Source organism: Phalacrocorax carbo, chromosome 8, assembly GCF_963921805.1.
Source record: "Phalacrocorax carbo chromosome 8, bPhaCar2.1, whole genome shotgun sequence".
In the NCBI taxonomy this organism is placed as follows: domain Eukaryota; kingdom Metazoa; phylum Chordata; class Aves; order Suliformes; family Phalacrocoracidae; genus Phalacrocorax; species Phalacrocorax carbo.
The window spans coordinates 40,697,290-40,707,548 of NC_087520.1; the positions used below are offsets into that span (position 1 = coordinate 40,697,290).

General features: G+C 37.0%; 1 protein-coding gene across 2 annotated transcripts; it reads left to right on the plus strand.

The window, feature by feature from the left end:
* Positions 1-152: 152 nt before the first annotated feature.
* CENPN (centromere protein N) lies at positions 153-9,138 on the plus strand. 2 transcript variants are annotated; one of them, XM_009506470.2, is made up of 11 exons: positions 153-253; positions 470-651; positions 1,774-1,819; positions 2,565-2,621; positions 3,011-3,087; positions 4,636-4,812; positions 5,504-5,605; positions 6,172-6,229; positions 6,670-6,782; positions 7,402-7,525; positions 7,814-9,138. In XM_009506470.2, exons 2-11 carry the CDS (start codon positions 481-483, stop codon positions 7,927-7,929), a joined length of 1,041 nt encoding a protein of 346 aa, XP_009504765.1. In that variant the 5' UTR covers positions 153-253; positions 470-480; the 3' UTR covers positions 7,930-9,138. The 2 variants fall into 2 exon arrangements, with proteins under 2 accessions (XP_009504765.1, XP_064315710.1); XM_064459640.1 differs by having other exon boundaries at positions 6,673-6,782.
* The last annotated feature ends 1,121 nt before the right edge of the window (positions 9,139-10,259 follow it).

Sequence of the window (10,259 nt, forward strand, 5' to 3'; positions counted from 1 at the left end):
GCGCGGGGCGGGGCGGGAGGCGGAGCGCCTTGTGATTGGGCAGCTGTGGCAGCCTGCGGAGTCTAATTGGGCGCTTCGAAAGGCGGGCGGCGGTTGGCGGGGCGTGTGGCGGATAGGCAGGGTCGCTCCGCTCTGCGGGTCTCCTCACGTCTATGCCCGCTGCCTGGGATTCCACCCTAGACACCGGCAGCAGCAGCCGCCCCCGGCGAGGGCCAGCGCTCCCTTCTTCTGCAGAAGCTCGCAACGGGCCTCGGTGAGCGAGGGAAACTTGTGAGGGGTTGGGGAAAAATGGCTGTAGACAGCGCTTTAACTCGCTGTTGTTGATACCCACCGAAATGTGTGGTAGTGCTATGCTTAGGACTGATGTCAGCGTTCTGCTAGTCGTGTCTAGGTGCAGCTTCGTACACATTACAAAGATGTAGGTGAGTCTGCCTGTGCCTTGGTGCTCTTTAACGCTTTAACTTTCCAGGTGGTTTCATTATGGATGAAACTGTTGCTGAGTATATCCGAAGAACTGTACTAAAAATGCCACGAGATGAAATCAAGACAATGCTACAGAAATGGGGCTTCCTGTCTGAGGCACAGCTGCAAACTCTAAATTTCTGTCAGGTGAAGGAGAGCATTTCTCAAGATGTTGTTCAACTTTGTGAGGTAATCCTTTCTTTTGGGAACTGCCTGTCAGTGACATACAGAACAGATGTTGAAGCACCATAAAAAAAAAATTCTGAAATGAATTTTCTTTGGCCTTAACAGGGCATCGAATAGCAGTTAGTAGTTTGAAAAATGTAAAGCTGAGCTGGTAATGCTACCAATTTTGTCTGACTGACAGGAGTACAGGATTGACCCTTACTGAGTACAGAAGTGCATGTTTTGAGCTCTAAGGAGATAAAAGCTCAGTGTGTTAAATCTTTAAAAAGCAGATGTGTTTCTAAACTGCAAAATAAAGGCAGTGGTTGAGATGTCTACTCATAATGCTAATTCAAATCTATTTAGTATGGATAATGATAGCAGTAATTTATATCTTTTAGACTTTCCAGATCATGTTGAAAAATACTCCTTTGCCAGAACTACTTCTGTTCTGTGTCCTGTAAGGAAAAACACTTTCTGGTCTCCTCCCGACATACTCTGATTTTGGTGTACTAGAAGTCTTTATGTTTAACATCATAGCCCAGATAGATACAATTATTACCAATATATCTTACATTCCATAGCTTATTGATTAATTCCATTTGAATTTCATACTAAAATATTGATTACATAGGGTGTAGATCAAACTGCAGGCAAGAAACTGTTAAGTTGCTAGTGTAAGATAGCAAGTGTCATATCTTAAAGTACCATTTGTTTCTGAAACATTCTTATCTGTAACAAGTAGTGTCATAAAGTTTCTTTAAAAACTTTTCATGCTGTAAAGGTTAAATCCGGAGGAACGAAGCATGTTAAAATTCCTGATGGCTAAATACTAGTCACTGTTGCATGTCATGGATACCCTTTAATTTTATTTTCTATTTGTACTTCATACTGTAAGGACAATGTTGTTCTTGTTGCCTCCGCGGAAACACTTAAACCTTGCTGAAATAGCTTTCAGTGTTGGTTTCTCAAAACTGTATTGTGTGCACATTGGGGCCAGGTGTGGTGTCTTTGACGAGAGCATGCATGCTGTGGACTTCAGTGCAATGTAATTTAAAACTACCAGTACTGAGACTCTTCACTTACTAAACAGTCTGACAGAGCATTCTGGACTTGTAGTTCACTACACACTGTTGTTCTTTCCAGGAGAATTCTGCAGACATAAAGCAAGCAGCTGTCCTAGACATAATTTGTAAGTAAAAAAATGTATACCAATAATATCTTTATACTTTTTCCAACTTGATAACATGCTTAATTACGTAGCAATTGCCCTAGTGAGGTACAGATGCGTTTAGTGTAAGCAGGTTACATTTTAAATGATGAATCTTATTGGATCAGTCCTTTTCTTTTAAAGAATTTTCAAAAGCTCAAAATCAACAAAAGCATGTTTGCCTTTTCTGAGGTCTAAATAGATGTAAACTGTGGTAAGCTACATCCAGCACACAGTTATAAACATAGAGACACATTTGTCTCCAGTATGCACCGAACCCTAAAATCAGTAATATCGTGCCCCAGTAGGGAATGATGTAGGCAAAATTATTGGCGAATACTCCAGGTGGAACTCTAACTCCAATATTAATTCACAACTTGATTATGTAATAGTTTAAATCTCAAGGTGTCTTTTAAGAGTCTACACTTTTTAGTTTGACTTTAGACTGAGTTTTGATCAGTTTAGGTAAAATCTTTTAAACATTGAACCTCAGAGATACCCTTTATTAGTTGCTTAACTCAAAGATTTTCTCATCTCTTAACAGAAAACTATTTTGCTTTTAGGTTTACTATGAGTGATATTTTAAGAATGTTGACTAAATTATATTGCATTATCAGAAGTAATCTTTTTGAGATAACCTGGTCATAAAACCATTGTCAAATTCTTGGTCCCTTTAATTACTGTTTAATAATACATGATGTCATTGAGCAATTCCTATTTTTTGTAGACAACCACGTCTACCCAAACAAAAGAGTGTGGAGCGTTTACCAGATGAACAAAACAGGTAAAATGCCTTTCCTTGCTGTCATCTCAGTTCTCAGCAACTTACTGCAGCGCTGCCTCATATCATATGTTTTACACAAATATAGTCAAGTCAATGGAGGTATCTAACTATAGTCTAGTGTGGATTTTTCAACAGAGGCATCTTTAATATTTTTAGACTGCTTTCAATTAACTTCTCAAGCAACTATTAGAAATTAATAACTACAACTTAAATATTCACCTTTTCTCTAGTAATAATGAGGTTCAAATTTTTAATATACAGCTTTTGTATAAGACTATGCAGCTGTAGCTTTTTCTGCTTAATTTTGTTTCAGCAAAACTGTAAAAATAACTTTGAACTAGTTCTTGTAAACATAATTAATTCTAGTTTCTTTTTTTCTTCTGTTACAGGGGAAGAAACAGAAGTTTTTGACTTAACAGATTTCAAAAAAAAATTTAAAAGACGACTTCGGTCAGCCTTGAAAAATGTAAGAATAAATCCATTCTAAATTTGTTACACAGCTCTGGTGTCAATAGATTGTTTTTGTAACTTTAGCAAGGTATTTTTTTTTTCTTAGTCTGCATCAAAAAATAAATGGAATTATTCATTTGGGAATGGTAGGAACTGCATGTGAAACAGGAAAAATGTATTGCATATTTGTTCTAGCAACTTTACAATTATGCTGGAGTGAAAGAAAATGTAGGTTTGCCTTAAAATATGACAGGCTTCAAGAAAGGCAGTATGTCTATGTGTTCTACCAAATCTTTGCCCTCTTTGAGTGCACGTGTTGTCTAGGTGAGTTGATATTGCTTTGTCCTGTTACCCAAGAACAATACACAAACTACAACAATCAGATCGAACAGAGTATGGAGGGAATTTGAAGTAGCCAGTAAGGAGGGCAAAGAAGTTCAGTTATGACTTAGATTAGTAGCAAAACTGTACACAGTTCCTTTTAGTTCTGTTTTGAAATGTTATTTTGTGATGGCTGTGAGAGCCTGGCCCTGGTATTTAATTACATTATAATGACTGAAAGACCACTGTCAGTGGCAAGAAGCAGTTTTTAGGCTACAGAAATGAGCATGGTAAGAAAAAAAAGAAAAGGAGGTACTATTATCTCACTCTTTTACTAAGCAATTTGCAGAAGCCTTTGCTTGCTTTAGCTCACCAGCTCCATTTAAGCAAAGTAGCAGAAAATGCCTCTGGCTAGTTAGCTGTGCCACTTCTTGATGCACAAAGGATTCCCACTGACAACAGGAGAGGGCAATAAATACAAATCAGACTAACAGATAATCAGCTGCAGTTCATAAAACTCTATATAATAATAAATTGTTGCAATATTTTTTTTAATCCACAAAAACTTTGAGAAATAATTGTGGTCCAGCAATTTAAACACTTTATGGCCTACTTGGACTAAAAACTAGACTCCATGTGCCTCAGTCAAAGGGAGGGATGTGGGTTTTTTATTTTAAAAGAACTTTTCCCAAACTTAAATCACCTAGACTGAGTCATGGTAAAAAGAAGTAACAGAGGAGGAAATCAAGAATAGGAAAGGGAATTTGCTTCAAATTTCTGACCATGTATTCTTGATAAATAATATATTTGGGTCTAAAATCACAAGTTGATAAAAATTTTAGTATCTCAAAAATTGGACATATTGGAAATACTGCCTCTAGCCCTCCATCTAAAGAGACCCCTTGTTGTGCTGTTATTTTCCAAAAAAAGAGAACCAAGGCTTTTGTAATGAGCTATTTTTATTTTCACCCTTCAGAAGAAAATGTACATCAACAGGAACAAAAGTAATATTAGAGTTTGAAACGTGATTTCCCCCCACCCCCTCCCCGCTTTGTAAGGTTACTGTTTTTCTGTGGAACTTTAATTTAAATACAACCCTGACCACACTAGTGGGATTTGTTTTTTCTTCAAGCAGTGGTGTACTAAGTTATGTTTGGGTCTTGTGAACACAGCGCTAAGAGAGAACAAAATCTTTGTGGATGCCTGAATGTGCTGGTAAATCAAAGCTTTCTTTTTCTATTAGGTCACCATCAACTTTAGAGAATATGAGGATAATGCAATCTGGATTAGAATTGCCTGGGGAACGCCATACACAAAACCAAACCAGTACAAAACCAGCTATGTTGTGTACCATTCACAGACTCCCTATGTCTTCATCTCTGCCTCAGTGCTTAGGAGCAACTTGCCTCTGCTATGTCAGGTACTCTGACAGACTCTGACTTCACCACCGTCATGCAGAGCTATAATTGTGTTACCCTCTAAGAGGATGGATAAAGATTCATCACTTAATGTCACTTACTAATTTACATAGTCATTTTTTTGCCTCATGATAAAAATAGGGCAAAAAACACATCTGTGACCTCTGGAATGGTGCATTGTGAATAAATTAAGTTTGGGATTTTGCTGACTTTGAATTGTTCTAATTTCTTAACTAAGTGTTAGGCAGTATTCAGTTGAATTGTCTCATAGAAGTTGAAGAATATTACATCAGCACAGTTAACGTTAAGAACTAAATGTATGAGCTCATCAAGGAATGCTATGAATTAGTTTTAGAAGACTTTGTCAACTTGTCAGCGTTGGTAGGTTTTTTTCCTATATTTAGCAGACTTCTGTATGAGTAATGTAATTATTTTATTAATCTGTTTGTTTATTTTTCAGCTGATAAGTCTATAGGGCTTATCTGGTTAATCCTGTGAATGCTTTTAAATATTAACCTAAGCTTAATAACAGTCTATTCAACATTTTGTCAGATAGGAGAATCCTGCTAGTTGAACGGCAGTTGCTTACCTTGAAACAAAAATGTCATAATGTCTAGAAATACTTTGTTTTTCTATAGTATAAACACAGTGGTGACCAAGACTGCTAAAACAATTTCATTTTTTTATTTAAAGGCCCTGGTTGTTGCTTCCAATTACTGTGACATCTGTGAAATGGAGCTTCGAAGTCATTCTTTAAACTCCCTTAAAGATATTGTGTTCAAGAGATATAGCCAGGTGAGCCACTTTACAGGAACACCCTAAGCTAAGTCTTGCTTTTTGTTTCAGGCCTAGTTCTTACCCCCTAGCGGGGGGGGGGAAAAATCACCTCTTGCAAGAGACCATCAAGTTAAAATAATACTGAGCTACTGGGGTGGACAGCCTTTCGCTAAGGTAACATTACAGTGGGGATGTAAAAAGCAGGTGGGATACCACGTAATTACTATTGTTATTCCTGATGGTTAAACTTGGTCTAAAAACCGTGTGAACAATTCAGTTGTAGGACTTCTTTAGCATAGCTTCACTAGGCTTCCTAGAGCAATGACTTGAGGGCTAACAGAATGGGCACTTACTCTGTTCGTCCATGTAAAACTTGCAAATAGGGAAGTGTTCACAAATATCATAAGATGGGCATTCTTTTCTCAAAATAAAGCCAGGATTTCTGACTTCTAGTAACTCTCAAAAATTGGAAGAATACTCGCCTTCAGAATGAAAAGTAAAAAGAAATCTGGAAAGTTCTTTTCAGATACAGCCTCCAAAAGTGGAAGAGAACTAAAATCTCTCTTCTTTCTCTCTCCATTTAGAACTTCCAAACGTACTGTCCGAGACCTCTACAGGAAAGGCCTGCAGCACTAGAAAATGGTATGTATATTTTAAATTAAACGGCAGTTTGAATGTCACTACTGCTAGTTTCCGAAATTAGATTCATAATAGGAAATGTACACCTGTTGCATTGACATTACACTATCCATCCCTGGTGGGGTGCCATGATACTGACCATGCTAGGAGAGGTCCGTATTCCCCATGACTGTCACTGGACATAGTTATGAAACCAAAAACACCCAATGCCCAGTATCTCCTTTCATATTAACTTGGGTTTTTCTCTTGGTAAGAATGGAAAATATAAATGATGGAGACAGCTAGCTTATTAAAAAAAAGATCGTGATGAATTCTTTAAAATTACTATCTTCAGACTTTCACTGGAATAATCACCTGATCAGAGAAACAGTATTGTATCAGCTGACAAAGTTGTCTTTCTTGTTTTTTTTTCCTCTTCTCTTCTCTACTCGCTTCCCCTGCAGCAGATTTAAGGATAATTCAAGAAAACAGAAATGAGAGAGAGAAAATAGAGAGAGTGAATCGCGAAGTTTTTGGTGATGGTCCCCTACCAAAAATTGAATTTGCACAATATAAGGTAGTAAAACCAACAAATTTTGTTTTTATGATTTCAATGTAGTGGTAGCTACATTAAATTGCAAAATGAAGCAATATTAGATTTAAAAATAATTTTACAAAGGATGTTTTAAAATTAAGTATCTTTAAGAAACAGATTTGCATTGAGATTTGGTCAGACTACTAGATTGTGTTTCAGTCTTTCAGCCTTGGGAACTAGGCATTTTGACTTGTTTTTGTAATAAAGGTAGACTTATACGAGCAGCATGGTGAATCTCTGAGAAATTGGGGTTATTTGAAGAACATACAAAGCTCACACCACACGTAACACCATAATTTAACTTGGACGATGCACAGATTTTATCTGACGAACAGATATATTGGAAATTCTAAGAGAAAATTAATATTTTACAGTATTACTGACCCGGCTGCCTCTGTCAGCAGAGAACTGTTTACCACATGGTGGCACCCTCTGATTTTATTGAAATATTCCTCCAGCTGGAATCATGTTAACATTGCAAATAACAGACAAATAGGATACAGTCTTGTTACGTATTACATTTTTAATGTAATGCTTAAATGATAACATATAAAAAATATATTTGTTGCTTATCCTCCCTGGTTCAATTTTGTGTTAACAGCTTGAGACGATGTTTAAAAGCGATCCTAAAATGAATGTTTTGGATAAAAAAGAACCATTCAGATGTCTGGTCAAGTTTTCTAGTCCACATCTCTTAGAATCGCTGAAATCCTTGGCACCAGCTGGTAAGTGTTCCAACGCTATACAATGGTGGAAAAATCTGCAGTTAAATATCATCTTACATTCTGCTTGTATCTTGCATAAGGGAGAACCTTCCTAGTTTGTTTAGAAATACATAGAAATTTAGAGAATAAAAAAGTTACCGCTACAAAAACTTAGGTTTAAATACATACCAGTTTGTTCTTAGAATTATTCATTTGTAGACACATACTCAAGCTGTGTTTTCAGTTTTATAACAATTATGAAAGGTAAATATTGGTTGTTAAGCTATAAATATCTGTTTCTCTTTCCAGGTATGGCTGATGCACCACTTTCACCGCTACTTACATGTATACCACAAAAAGCTAGGAATTATTTTAGAATTAGAGAGAAAAAAGGTTTATTTCCAGGAAGCTTTGTAAGCCCTTAATTTATAACTGATTCATAGAGAAATATACAATGTATTTCTTAATGGTATTAATCTAAATCATCATAAACTTTAAACCATATTTTTAAAAAAATAACTTACTCTGATAATACCTTAAGGTTTTTCCCAAATTATGGCTGCTTTGAATTACTTTTCCACAATTCTTTTCAAGAGAAGAGTTAGCCCTTTCCTTAATAAAAACCCATTAGCTGTGAGGTTTAAAAAGAGATCACGGTTACTTTAAATTTAAATGCAATGACTCCTTTCAACTGTATCTTCATAATAGTATTTGTGATGTTAAAGCTTAATAAAGATACAGTAAGACAGCCGTAGCCATTCAGTTTACTATCATAGCTGTAGATGACAAAGATATTCTAGGGGGCCACCTTATCCTGTTACACTGCTGAACTGGAGCCAAAATATGTGCCCCATTTTGAACACATGAATAGTCCCATGAAAATAACTGGGACTACAGATCTGCTGGTCAGGCATGTTTTTATCTTAGTAGATGAAGATTAGATTCAAGGACCATTACAGGGCATGGGGAAGAAGGGACTCTTGGAATATAGATGTCAGTAAGAAGTTTCCATCCAGCTTTAGTGGATATTAATTCAGATACAGGGTTTAAACACACCAAGGGCAACAGCCAGTGACAAATACTTAAAAAAAAAAAAAAAGAATCTGTCTATTGGTATTAATGTCTTATGAAATTTTATCTTGGAGTAATACAATGAAACAGGCAATAGCTTTTGAGGAAAGTCCATGGTTTAGAATATTTCAATTAAGATTTGATCCTTCTGCAGTCCTTGCACATTAGCACCTTTTTTGTGCTAGGGGACACACAAATTGCAGAATCAAGATGGCAACATTCACTAGTGCTAACCACTGCTTTGCAGTGCAGTTCTTCAGAGTTGGTAAATTGTAATTGGTGATTATATATATTGCTGTGTAACTTTCTGCATAATCTTTAATTTGAGAGTGATTTCATCTGGAGTCAGTTATAGTGTACAAGTGTTTCTTTCCTTACTCTGTTACCGGGGAACTTTGTGCATGTACTTTGTGTATATGTAATTTCCGATGTACTTCAGGTATGCCAGTGTGCAGAGACAGTCTTCATAACTTCATGGCACAGTGTAAATATTTTGAGAGGTTGTTTGGGAATGTTTTTGTTTTTCAAACTGTAAATAAATGTGTAAATTATGTCTCACAGAACTTTGTTTGGCCGACTTAGTATGTCAAGTCATGTTTCTGATTTTTTTGTTTTGCTCCTCAGCATCTCTATGTAACTTGCACATAAAGAGGAGTTTAGGATTAACTGCTGGTGGTGTATTTTTAGGACTTCCAGCTCTGATTTAAATGTTAATTTGAAAAAATAGTAAATGTTAGGATTCTGAAAAAATTCCAGGTTTTGTGATACGCAAAATGTGTGACAGACATCAAGAGTTAGCTCTTAATGTCTCTCACTCATACCCTCATAGAGCCTTCTCTATGATTAACACTTCAGTATGCATTTCACTCTCTACAACTTCCTTCCTAATGCTCTTTCCCAAGTAACTCAAATATCTGAAATAATAATGATTTACCATAAGGGTAAAGCTCCCAAATGCTTTGAACCATGGCGAGTACCTGGCCTGCTGCCTGTTTCTATCTCTTATTTCTGGGAAAGGCAGCCTCTGTTCCCTTTTTAACAACCAAAAAGTTGGTCTCTGATTTTCAGATATACAATTAATCTCTACCTTCCTCTAACCAAGGCTCTTATGGGAACTACGCAGCAGTTCCAGGCAAGCAGGCATGTATTTATTAATCCCAAGCGGCAGAATGCATGCAGTGAGACGACAGGGGCTGTACAATGAGCATAAGGCCTTGGCCCAGCCTGGGAGCTACACCCGTCACCCCATTCTTCCCCACTTAAGGGTGGGCTCTGTATTGGTAATGGGTGTTTGTGGTGTGTTTGGGTTTTTTTTTTCCCCTCTTGCTGGCTAAGCTTCAGGGGGAAAAACTCCTGTGTGTTATAATTGGTTCTTTAAAAGGCAAGTCTACATCAGTAAATAAATGCAAAATATCTGATCCATGGAGGACATGCTGCAGCCCTATCTTCCCACAGGAGGGTAATGGGGTGGAGGTTGGTGCAAGTGCTTTTTCACATGCTCTAGCTCCTCTCTACTCTACAGTGTACATTTTTTTTTTTTTGCTGTGAATCAGAATTACTAAGGTTGGAAAAGTCTAAGACCATCACATCTGACCATCAACCCAACACCATCATGGCTCTTAAACCATGCCCTGAAGTGACACATCTACATGTTTTTTGTAGATCACCTCCAGGGATGGTGATT

Bases quoted from the DNA above. Each gene is read 5' to 3' on its own strand.
- CENPN (XM_009506470.2), top strand. From the start codon at position 481: ATGGATGAAACTGTTGCTGAGTATATCCGAAGAACTGTACTAAAAATG. The intron at 652-1,773 runs GTAATCCTTTCT...TGTTCTTTCCAG, and splicing joins ATGTTGTTCAACTTTGTGAG to GAGAATTCTGCAGACATAAA. The intron at 6,783-7,401 runs GTAGTAAAACCA...TTGTGTTAACAG, and splicing joins TTGAATTTGCACAATATAAG to CTTGAGACGATGTTTAAAAG.